At 43.9% G+C, this 12,851-nt stretch overlaps 1 protein-coding gene across 1 annotated transcript in view; it reads right to left on the bottom strand.

The window, feature by feature from the left end:
- SPHKAP (SPHK1 interactor, AKAP domain containing) overlaps positions 1–12,851 on the bottom strand; it is a 164,268-nt gene that overhangs the window by 93,502 nt on the left and 57,915 nt on the right. The window contains exon 2 of the mRNA XM_072143340.1: positions 2,855–2,969. Within this exon, the coding sequence (XP_071999441.1) occupies positions 2,855–2,969 (115 nt within the window). The remainder of the gene's footprint in view (positions 1–2,854; positions 2,970–12,851) is intronic.

Here is a 12,851-nt window from a genome sequence, read left to right as displayed (position 1 = left end):
CGCAGCCGAGGAAGAAGAGGTGTTCGGAGATTCCGGCCACTCGTCGTCCTCATACCAGTCATCGTGCGGGTAGTAGCGGTCCTCATCGGAGTCGGGGATCCGGATCACACCAGCCGCCCAAGGTCCTCGGGGCCCCTCTTGCAGGGAGAACTCAATGCACTCGCCTGGCTTCAGGTTGTGCTGGCTCTCCGGCAGATCAGGCCTCTTGACGGACCGGCGGGGTATAAATACTTCCCGTCCGGTGTAGTCCTGGGTGGCGAAGCCATAGCCCCGCTGCTTATCAAAGAACCGGACCATGCCGGTGGTGCGGTTCTTCTCCACCCAAGCTCCAGCTGTAGACCGGCCGGCCATGTAACGTTGGGCCTCCTTCTCGCGGCGTCGCTGCTCCGAGACAGCATCCCGGAGTCGCTGGCGGGCGGCCTCACCTCGGCCACGTGGCTGCGGAGGTGTCAGTGCTGGGGCTCGTGGCTCCGGTGCAGGCTCGGATCTCCGTGTTGATCGGGCAGGTGCCGGAACAGGAGCGGGAGCAGCCGGAGGATCAGGAACCGTCACAGCAGGGCTGGTAGGCCGAACAGCAGGGATGGTAGGCCTCGGAGCAGGTGGCACAGCCGCAATAGGCCCAGGCGTTGGCTCTGCAGGGGTCGGAGCCTCCCCACGTGGCGCCTCCACGTGGGCCTGCGGTACCGGGATGGTCACCGGGATAGGTATCAGGAACCGCCCGGGTGGGACCTGGTACTGCGTCACCGTTTGATAACACGTCCGGGTGACGAAGGCCCGAGTCAATCCTCGGTGCAGCCGATGTCCAGCGGAAGGTCTCCGGACCGGCTGCGCAGAGACCACCACCATAGTCTCTAGAACTTCATAGAACTCAGGCCGCTCCACAGGAGGGAAGGGCGGAGGACCCCACATGATGTTGTCCTCACTGTCCAAAATCCACTCGAGTTCTGGCGTTTCTCTGAGGCAGGGCAGGAAGTCCGCCTCTAGCCAGTGGGAGGAGTCCAAGTCCTTCCCGCCAAGAGCTGTGGCGGGCTCTAATTTTTTCTGCGCCACAGGAGGCGGGGTTCGCGCCCTTCGCGCGTGGGTGGAGCTTGATGCGTCATCTGGGTTTCCCGCCAGTGAAGGTTTTGGCGGGCTTGAATTATTTGCTGCGCCACTGTTTCTGAGGTAAAAATCTTCAGGCGCGGCAGCGCCGGATGTAGCAGAGCTGGTACAGTTCTTGCCAGGATTAACCTCTGGAGTGCGGGAGCGGCGCTCGACAGCACATGGCAGCAGTATAACACAGTTCATTCCAGAAACACACAAGTCCTTGGGCCTAAACCCGGATGGCAGCAGGGTTAGGCAGCACAGTCTTTTCAATAAAGGAAAGTCTTTAATGCCGTAATAAGGCACAGAAGTCTATATCCTGTTCGTGACGCCACTTGCAACATCCCCCACCGGGGCCTAGCCCTTGAGGTGAGGCCTGGAGACAGCCGGGGCCCGCGGTACCGGAGTGGCTGGCGGTTGCGGCCTAAGCACGCTATTGTCACGGTGCTTGGTACGGGGGAACCGGAGGGCTGTCCTACAGCCTGGCAGGTCTCCAGCAGGGTGGTGTTGGCAAGAAAAGATGAGGGAGAGGCTGCTATAGCGGATCTCCCTGGGGCAACCCCTTAATGTCCCGAGGGTGAGTCTCTGGGTGATGGACAGGGTGCCGGTGATGAAGGCAGCCGTATTAGCAGGGACCAGACGGAGACAGAAGTTGAAGAAAACAACTTATAGTTCTTTATTTGAACCGCAGGAACCGCAGCAAACGTGCCTTTAACAGGTAGATGGAGTGCTGAGATGTGAATTGGAGGGAGCCTCAGGAGATAGTTCACCAGCCTGGATGTAGAGGGCAGGCTGGGAGGCAGCTGTGTCCTGGTAGGAACCTTCAGCTTGTCCTGTAGGGCTTCAGGTATCACCTTTAAAGGTAAGATGATACCCCTTTTCCTCACTACACTACTCTAGTCTTCTTGCTCCACTCTTCAGAGGCAGGGGCTAGGCTCTTCCTGCTCTGGTATGGGCTGGACTGAGATTGCTCACTCACTCACTGATCTCTAGGATTCTCCTACACTGGAATCTCCCTAGAAAGACCTCTAGAACATTCCTGGCCAGAGGTTTTATTACCTTCCTTTGGTCAGGTGGTGGCTGCTCCTCCAATCACATCTCAGCTTACAGAGCACAGGATGTAACACATATCATTGGATAACAGCATCTGGCATTATACAAAATACTTAACTCCTGCCTTGCCAGGCAGGATTCACCACTGCAATACCGCTATGTCCTATCAGGACCATGTAGTGTAAGGTGATTACATGCAGGTGGGACGTATTCGCAAACCCTACCTCGCCATTGCATCGGCGAGGGTGTTGCACATGCTGCCTGCATAATGGATACTATCTACAATCTGCTCAGCTCCTCCAGCTATTTAACATGCTGCCTGCATTTAGGACACTATGTACAATCTGCTCAGCTCCTCCTGCTCTATAACCTGCTGCCTGCAGATAGGACACTATGTACAATATGCTCAGCTCCTCCTGCTCTATAACATGCTGCCTGCAGATAGGACACTATGTACAATCTGCTCAGCTCCTCCTGCTCTGTAACATGCTGCCTGGATTTAGAACACTATGTGCAATCTGATGAGCTTCCATAAATGCTGTGACAGATTGGTTTTCTAAAATGACAATTCACAAGGAAAATATCTAAAATGTCCTACACAATGCTGGTTTACTTCCGGGGAGATTTGGAAGCTGAGCTTTTTTGTCTTATTTCTTTATAGACACAGATTGATTAATAATATCAATTTCAAAGGAGAAGGAATGAAATAGTTGTGTACCTTCTTGCATGCTGTGATAGAACTGCCCAGGTTACTGGTGGATGTGTCATTGAAGCTGTTTCCTCCACTGCTCCCGAGTTTGTCCACGGGTCCATACATGGCTGCCAGGTCACCACTGTTGAAGTAACACAAAGTGAAATTTGTTAGTCCATGCATGTTCTTCAAGGGTCCCAAATCTCTCCAATCAGTAGCGTATACTTGTAATGGCTCATATTTTGATTTGACCATGAAATGTGAACACAACCTAGAAACATATTTACTATTTTGCTCAACATAGTCACAAATTTTCCTGTTGGGCCCCCAAAAAATGGTAAAAATGGCATATTTTGCCACAGTGATTTAAAATAGAATGTAAACATTAACATTGGCACTGTTACCACCCTCCAAGAATGAAGCTTTATACTTTATTTCTTCAGAACAAAGTAATTATGTCAGAATGGAGATATTTAGTTGTGTAAAAATAAATAAACCAGATTATTTTTCTGCTTTTGCAGGCCATTGTTTAGTCTTCAAGATAGCTGAGAATTTTGGGTAAGGAATATGCAAATATATTTTCCTGATTCATTCTCTCACAGCCAGACAAGTTTCCTCTGCCATACTGACAATGCAGTGCCTCAAAAACATTGCATTATTTAAGGCTGATCGGTGGGGGTCTCCGTGATGAGGCCCCCCACAGATCACAAAACGGGGGTCCGATAAGGTCTGAGGTACTTCCGTTGGACCCCTCAGCACTCTCCAAGATGAGTGGAGTATGGAGGAGTCCAACAGAGGTACCTTAGACACTAACGGATCCCCCTCTCCGTTCTCATGAACTGTTAATAACCAAGACCCCCACTGATTAGCAAGTTAGGCCCTGTCCTGTGGATAGGGTCTAACTTACTTGGTGGAAAAACCCCTTTAATGTTTTGGGCGCACCATAAGAAAAATAAATGATTGTCAGAAAAGACAAACAACATTCATGAAGGTCCCCATCTGTGGAATCTTTACAAGTGCTTATCCAGTTTAACAATAGAGAACTTGTGGAACTTACTTGGAGAACATATCACCCTGAAGTAATTTGTAAACTCCTGAGGTTGAAGCCTTGGATTGGTATAAACATTCATGAAGGGGCTTAGAAGTTGGGACACTTGCTTTTTGTTGGTCTTATTATGCACCAATCATTGCGCCAAAACAAGTGTCTTGAAGCAAGAAGCTGTGAAGTGTTGGCAGTAGTGGATTATGATATAGGTGGCCAGTAGCCCAGAGCCCAAGCCTTCTAGGGGGCCCATGGCCACCCAAACCACCCACCAAATGTTATACTGAGAGGACCTTCACCCATGAAATCCTTGCACATCTGTTCCTGCTCTCAATACGAATGTATTGAAGAGGCATTCAGGATCTTTCAAGGTCCTCCAAAGGTCCTGAAACCGCTTGATTCTCCTTCCATATGTAGGATTCCGGTCCAGAAAAGACAGGTTAGACAAATAGGAAATGCCCCCGATCATCTTTTCCTTCTGGAAGAGACTTACTGATTTGGCTATACTTCCAATTCATGTTGTAATTGCTTGGGGCTACAGGATCCACTTCAGCCAATGACCTCTGCAGCCCCCCATGATGTAGAACATGCAATATCTAGGTGCCTCTGAGACACCGAAAAAGCAGGTAGAATGACACATATTTCTGGCCCTGCTGATCACTGCGACGCTGGAACCGGGAATCCAAGCAGGGTAAATACACATTTTCTATTTTGGTCACACATTTCATTTCTGAAATTCTTCAACGATGTTACTAACAAACTATCTACATGTAGTAGTAATCTACAATGGCAGCTTGATAAGATGAGGAACATAACCCTAAGCTAGGTTGTTAAAGGGAACAGGATAGTCATTTTTACATGATGACAGGTTCCTATAGCCTCTGGCATGTTGATTTCAAAAATGCATTTGTAGTGCATCCGAATAATGCTTTTTAATTGTTTCTTTAACATTAACTGACTCCCTATGGTGAGCCCCGGGGGGAAAAGGGGTGAAACTGGAATTGTTTGCAGTATTGAGCTGATGTAAGTGGGGAGGTAGCAGTGAAGAGTCTGAGGGAGGGGGAGGATGGTGAGTGAGAAGAGAGGAGGCCTTGTGGAGAACACGACTCGTGTCATTTGAACTACACCCTTTAGGGACCACATTCTGCTGGCAGGAAGTCAGGTAATGTTAAAGAAATTAGTATAATTATTCAGATGCACAACAAAGGCATTTTTTAAATCAACATGCCAGAGGCTTTTGGAACCTAGTTGTCATCAACTAGAATTTACCTTCCTGATGACAGGTTCCCTTTATGAGGGTCATATGATCAGGACTCATCCGTCAACGGGGACATGAATGTACCTCCACAAGAGACCCTGAGGGTGTCTGAGTCATCCATTGCAGCTGCCGTTCCATCCCAGGTAACTGGCAAATCTGATGTGGCCCCCAGTGCTGCATCACCAAAGGAAACATCTGCTGCAGCTGCACTTTGAATGTTTGGCAAGTTCATGCCTGTGATAGTGTTGGGCCTTGGAAAACTCCAACCCCAGGTAAAATTTATAAAACTCCTTGTGGCTGGAAAGTTCCCGGCCAGTTGACATTCTCTTTCCATGAGTGCTGGGGAATAGCACACATCCAGATACCAGGCCTGCAGATATAAGGCCTCCTGCATGATCTGGGCATATTGGACTGTTATCTTGGCTTGTTCTCTTTGCTGTGTTCGTGTTCTGGAATAAATGAGTTGATGTTTTAAATCTCTTGTCTATGTGTGATTCCTGGCTGCTGCTAAGATCAAGGGCCTCCTATCTTCCATCTACCTGGGGATCCTTTACACATGCATACACCGGGATTGCACCAGGGAGAATTATTTCCACCGTAGCACTGCCTCCCTCTTCTTACAATCCACCTGCCCAGCGTGGACAAGGCCTGGAGCAAACAACCATGACCAAGTCAGTGCAAAGCATCGCTAAAGCCAACCATTTAGGTACCCGGGGAATCCAGTTGCCTAGGGGTGCAGTTGGTAGCAGAGTGTGCCAGAGCCTCCCGATATGTCCAGTGCCATCGGAGCGGCAGGGACACACAATGGGGCAATGTCCCCTGTATGTATAGTTAGTATCCCTACTACACCCAACAGCAGGGTCTTCACTCAAGTTGTATGGTATAGCTGTCTGTATGTCTGCCAAATATTGTATGTATGCTATAATAGCAGGTATTTTACAAAGAGATATCCTGAAACTTTGAATCATTTTTCCTTCATGTCTTCAGGATGAAACTAAATCATTAGAAGAAATGAATAATTATCTAGATTGGATTATTTGGCTATAAGTTCTTTCATGCCTGGCCAACCTTTCTCAGAAGCACCACAGGTTACCTAACCAGTAGAGAATAATTGCATTGCATTGCATTACTGCTCAGCAGGGGAGATAGTTCAATTAACCATGTACAGGTATCAGTTCTGTATCTAATGAGTATAGAGATATACTTCTTTACTATTCCAGTCCTAAAGCTCATGTCAGTAGAAACTAAAAAATTATCTGATGACGGACGGACACATTGCTGATATACATTGATATTGGCATAGGTCAACCTTTAATTCCCAAACAACTAAAAGAACCAAAGGACCATTTAAAGAATAATATGTGCAGTTCTTTCTGTCATTCTGGAAACCATTACAATAACCTGTGATGGAAAAATGCAAATTTTATATACAAAGAAACAAATGGCAACTAAAATCAACTGATAAAGAAGATCTAAATAAATACATTTATACTTCTTTTTCATAGACATCGGTTGTAAAACATGTACCATATACAGTGTAATAAAGTATCTCGCAATAGAAATTTCTAGAAAAAGTGATCACAACATAAATATTACAATGTGTGGCAAATGTATCAAACACTTGGCTTGCCTTTTTGATAAATTTTTTAGACTTTTGATGGTGCTCATTTTTTGCACATAAAAGTTTGCCATTGTCTAGTTTTCCTGCATTGTTCCAGAGTCCAAATGTGAAAGTTGCAACTTTTTTAAAAAAAGTCGCAAAAAAGTTGTAAATCTATGGCTGCTCCTGACCAGTTGCAGAAATTAGCGACTTTTGGAGACTTTTAAAGACTTTAAAAAAAAAATTGCAAATTCACTACAGACTAATCACCACATGTATCAATAAGGAAAAACGCTAAGATACATCTGACAAGTAGAAAAGCCCCAAAAAACAGACGGACAAAGCCAGACTTATGATACATGTGCCCCCTTGGGGCACATTTACTTACCCGTTCCGGCGCAATCCCTCAGGTCCGACAGAGTTCACCATCTTCTTCCTCGTGTATGTAAGTGCATTGTCTTGCGACACAAATTGAATGTTAAATCCTGCGCTCTGTCCAAATCCGACAGTCTGCCCCCCGATTTCTGTCCCATGAAAGCCGGTGCTGCTGCACCAAAATCTGATCTCATGCGACACAATCCCCTGCTAAATACCTGTCATAGCGGCGCAAATCCCAAAAATGGCGGGAAGTGCAACGGAAATACTATCCACGGACCCTTAGTAAAGAAACCCCAATTCTTTCACAAAGTAAGAAAGATAATAGGTGGCATAAGATTTAAGGGAACCTGTCTTCAGATTTGACAGCATAAAACTACTAGTCCCCTCAGGTAGGGCATGAAATATTTTTTTATAGAATTCCCTCTTTATCCTATAATAGATCTTCTCCAAAGTCATGTGAAAATGAGCAGAGATGAGTCAAGTTTAGGAGTGTCACTTCAGAATCCCCTAGCTTTGGTTCTTTAGTACCAAGAGACATGGGTGAACAAGGTCCGCTTTTACCATTGTTAGATCTCACCTGGTGGGGAAAGTTGGTGGTGTGAATAGTACCTAAATCTTAGACAGCATTGCCCCATTTTGCTTGCCCCTTCATTAATATTCAAGTTCAGGCTTATTGAAGATCTATCTAAAAGAACCTGAATATTTTACCCATTGATTTTTCTATTTTGCTCTGCTTATTCTTTGCGAATGAGGCTTAAAAATATTGCCATGTCCCAAATTTCAACATTAATGGCTGTTATTTATTTTGAACCATCATCATCATATCATTTTTCTTGAAATAAGGAAGAGCAAACGGGAACATTTTTGATTTCCAATTAGAAGACACAGCAACTACATTGACGTGTATTGTTTGTGTCCCACTTACAGTAAATGGCTCATCTGAAGAAGGCACCTAAATGGCAGCATCACACAGATCCTATCAATCTTTTCTTGATACATAATTGGAGTGACACTCGGAAGACCCGACAACGGAGGAAATAGGAAGAAATAAAGAAACAAACAGAAATAAGCACGAAGCATTGGAAGATGAAGCATTGTATCTAGCGGGGGCCAGATGCCAGGGGAATTAATTGGATGGAAGTGGCATTACTTGGCGTATTGCTGACCTGATACTGTGCACACTCTCTTATGCACTCTCCTAGAGGTGAGACATGGAAGTATATAGTTTGTGTCAGTAGCAATGACTACAGTGTGTCATCTCATTCTCATCCATTATAATGCAATGCATCAGGTCACCGTGACTCCAGAATACACATTTTTGCCATATTTCATGTGTCTTTCCTATATTAAAATGCTGGCTAGAAGAAGCACTTGACTTAGCAAGTCTGTCCTACGCCAAATAATTGGGATATGCGTGATATAAACTATGACATCTCCTACATAAAAAGGCGCCGATGCGGAATTTTTGTTTTATTTTAAGAATACTGAATAAATGCGGTGAAAATATAGCATTTACAGTTTTATCAAATAAAGTGTATTTGTTCTATATTAAAATAATAATATGTTTTTCCAATATACAGGCAGTCCCCGGGTTACGTACAAGATAGGGTCTGGAGGTTTGTTCTTAAGTTGAATTTGTAAGTCGAAACTGTATATTTTAAAATTGTAGATCCAGACGAAAAAAATTTTCTTTAAACATTTTTTGCTGTAATGGGGCCAAGGATTATCAGACACCTTACAGCTGATCATTGCAATCTGGGACTATAGTAAAGCATTCAGAAAGGTTCACCAGAGGTCAGAGGGGTCTGTCTGTAACTATGGGTTGTCTGTAAGTCGGGTGTCCTTAAGTAGGGGACCGCCTGTATAGTATATGGCCAAAACTATGCAGACACCCTACTACGTTTTTATTGAGGTGCCAGCCATATTCATTACCAACAAGTCCATAGTATTGGGGCACATTTACTTACCCAGTCCTATGGGTTCCCCGATCCGGAGTGTTCGAGTGATCTCTGCCTATATCCTGTACACTTACATCGTGCGCCCGCTATCCTGTATGTGTTTTGTGTGACACAATGCCCTTCTAACTCCCTGTCCCGGCGGCACAATCCCCAAAAAGTTGGAAAACCTGACGGAAATGCGGCCGCGGGACCCTTAGTAAAGAAGCCCCATTGTGCAAATACTGCTGGTTATACAAGTCAGTTTATCGACTGTAAGTGCTATTATTGGGATCCTTGGGTGTTGCGTGTGGTCATGGTGGGGTGGGATGACCTATGTCCACACTTAATGCCCTAAGGGCTCATTCACACAAACATAATAGGGACCAAAATGCGACAGCACCTTTTTACGGGCGCATATCGGTCCCCATTGATGTCTATGGTGCCCGATCACAGTACGGTGAGCATATGTTGTTTCAGCTCACCGTGACCGTGCACGGCAAAATATAGGACATGTCCTATATTTTGCCATGTTACAGTTCTGGCCATGCACTGATCTATGAAGAGGGGAGGGGTGAGAAGTGCTCATCCCTCCTCCTCTCCAGACGGGCAGACGTACATGTGAATGTACCCTAACACTGCCATAGCCCCATTTAAGGGAATGGAGTTTTGTTCACACTCATGCATCAGTGTTCAATCGAGATTCTTAGTCAACAGTTATGACTAATTGGGACCTAATTGTTTGACACTTTTGGTTAGGAGAGAAGTGACCTTTTGGTTCTACCCATTTAATCAAATTTGAGCCAATTTATCATAATTCAATGCCAAACTTTGGCTGAAGAGGTATAAAACACATTGTCCTGGACTTCCAGCTCTGACATTCCTGTTGCATGGAGAACGATACCTTCCAGGGCGTACTTTATATTTCTCAGAATCAGGCTCATCTAAAATTTCTGGAACCCCAAAACAAAGCTACCCCCATGATGAAATATACAGAATATAAAAGCAGGGAGCCTGCCTCCAATCATTGTGTTTGGTCCCCCGATCCCTGGGCTCCTGTCATCTAAATGAGTTGCATCGTGGGTAAACCCATGCCTGGGTGCAGTAATGATAGGTTTTTTTTTTTAGATTGTGACAAGCTCCTTCTCTTCTCCAGCATGGCTGGTTTGGGGAAATGTGAGTGATCTAGAACATGTATATAGATTCCAATAGATGCCAATGCATAGGATACAACGCAGCCCAGTGCTCCCATAGTGCTCTGTATTCGTAGGGAATGTTATGCAATTCCAGAAACTTCCTTGTATTTCAAGGAGTATCTGCAGAGGCGGAAAATATCTGCAGCATCATCATCTGTAGGGAGTGCCACATGTGTGACTGCCTTTGTTTTCTGCCGGAGCTAATGCTATCATTGATTTACTCCAGTTAAACAATCGCCAGGGCCTGTGGGGGATACACTTAGTTGATCAGCCATTAATAGATTTCCTATCTAAAGGGAGGATTATTTAGCGTCTTCTCTCGATCAATATTCAATTTGCAGGAACATTGTACTAGAAAAGCTTAAGAGGCACATAAGAGTAGGTGGACGTTCTTAAGGATAATGGTAAGACTTCTGCAGCCTTCAGTAATACAATAAGGTATTTTTAACATCAGAAGTTGAGGCTTTGTTTTCAGGTTGATTGTAATCTCCTTTTTTGTAGAGTTTTCCAAAGTGGCTTTGACATAATAAACTCCTTTAGAAAAACAGACGATGCAGATGTGAGTCATCGATATGGGAGATATGTTCATTAACTTTGGATGTATCAATAAACCTCTATAGACTTTGTCCAATACCAATAGTAAAGGTAAGTATAAAAAGTTTTGTAAACTATTTATAATAAATTACTTTCTCCACTTATCAGACTAATTTCCTTCTCCCTTCCTAAACTGACATTTACTCTTAAATCACTTCTTTATCCATGTTGGTCTCCTTAATTCAGTAAAGCAGTAAATTAAACATAAAAATATATGGAGAGGGAAGGAGCTAAGAAGAAAGCAAAGAAACCCAAAGCCTAAATTCATCAGTGATTTTTATATCTTACTGAAATAAATCCACCATCAGATAAAGCATCGTTTAGCTTCTTATGCCCCTGTTCTTAAAAAAAAAAGTTTTTACATTATGCAAATGAGCCTGAGGGCTCAAGGCTTCATTAACACCTATGGATCCTAGAACTCCACAGGCTCATTTGAATAATTTTATTAGGCTTTTTTTGCAAGAAAAAAGGGTATAAGAAGCTAAAAAAAGAACAGATCCTACCAGAGGTGGCACACACCAGTATGTCAGTGTGCTTGGTTTACAAGCCTTCATCCTGGTGGTAGATGTCCTTTACTTACATCAATACTGCTTATAGTATGTATATATAATTTACTATCATTTGCTAAATTGGAGAGATTTAGAGGGAGACTCACCTCTGGATTGCAACTAGAGATGAGTGAATAATTAAAGGTTAAGTTAATATGCAGGGTTTTCCAGTAGTAAAACACTGTGTGCAGGGGTTATCTGAGAAGACATTTTATGATCCCTCTGTGCCATGAGACTCTGTGTGCTGACAATGTGCTTAGATTGTCAGGGTACAGGGTTTATCTACACGTTCATTAAACTTCTGAACAGTCTACTAATACCTAACACATAGGAAAAGAGAGATGTGACAGATCTAAGTCATGAGATGGATATAAGACACAGTGAAACACTCAGCTCTCCTATAACACACACACAGTCAGCTCTGCTACGCCTCCCTCCCCTCGGATAAAAACCTTGTTGTGTCTGTAATTTGTAAACTCTGCATGATACTGCTTGCTGGCAGGAAGTGCCTGTGTCTGAGCTGGTCTTTTAATCCAGAGCAGAGGGGCAGAAGGCAGAGAGCACTTCAGTGTGCAGACAAGAGAAGCTATTCATGAGAAGAATCCGATCATAGTCAAAATATTTAAGGTCGGATCCAGGTAATTGTAAAAAACACCAGGACTGATAGAGACAGGTTGGACTTACATCTGTGAAATGCTGTATTTTTGTTAATAACAGTGAATTAGAGTGTGTTATTTTGTTATCCTAAGTATATTTAAGAATTTTGTCTTCATGAGAACACACCTTAAATGCAATATTGGTGTGGCCTAATAGGCTGATGGTTGTGCTCCAGCAAGCTTCGTCATGGTGTACAAAAGGCTGTAAAAGATAATTGATTTGTATTGATGGGCCTGACAGTGCTCTGGTTAACTTAAAATACAAGGAAACTGTCCAATAATTGATGTAAATTGACTTTAAATCAGACACATTTGTAATTTGTCTGGATGAAAAACCTTCTACTATTTGTACAGCTCCTGCACAGTCATATGTGTCACAATGTCAACAGGCTGCAAACACTTGTATGCAAAAACACTTGAAACTAAGACCCCCCAACATCTCTAATATACATTCATGCAGGATTTATTTGTTGGCACCCAACTATTTGCCGCCTTGTGCCTGGTATAAACATCAGCACCTTTAGGTAGCAGTAATATATCTTTTAATCCAAATAGGCAAAGTAACACACGTAAAGTAACACAAAAGAACGTAGCCACAGGATACGTTAGAAATACATGTTAGATGCAGTTCAAACTTCTTGAAAACAGCGAGGGTCTGCCGACTCCCTTCCAACAGCCAAACCACCTATATAATAATCCACTATTGCTGTGATCTATACACAGGCCCTAAGTACAGTATAAAGCTCCGATGTATATTACAATGTTTTTTCAGGCAGTATTTTCCATTATGCTAGAACAAGTAACGTTATACGATTATT

Source organism: Engystomops pustulosus, chromosome 3, assembly GCF_040894005.1.
Source record: "Engystomops pustulosus chromosome 3, aEngPut4.maternal, whole genome shotgun sequence".
NCBI classification, from domain to species: Eukaryota; Metazoa; Chordata; class Amphibia; order Anura; family Leptodactylidae; genus Engystomops; species Engystomops pustulosus.
This window is presented reverse-complemented; position numbering and strand designations above follow the sequence as displayed.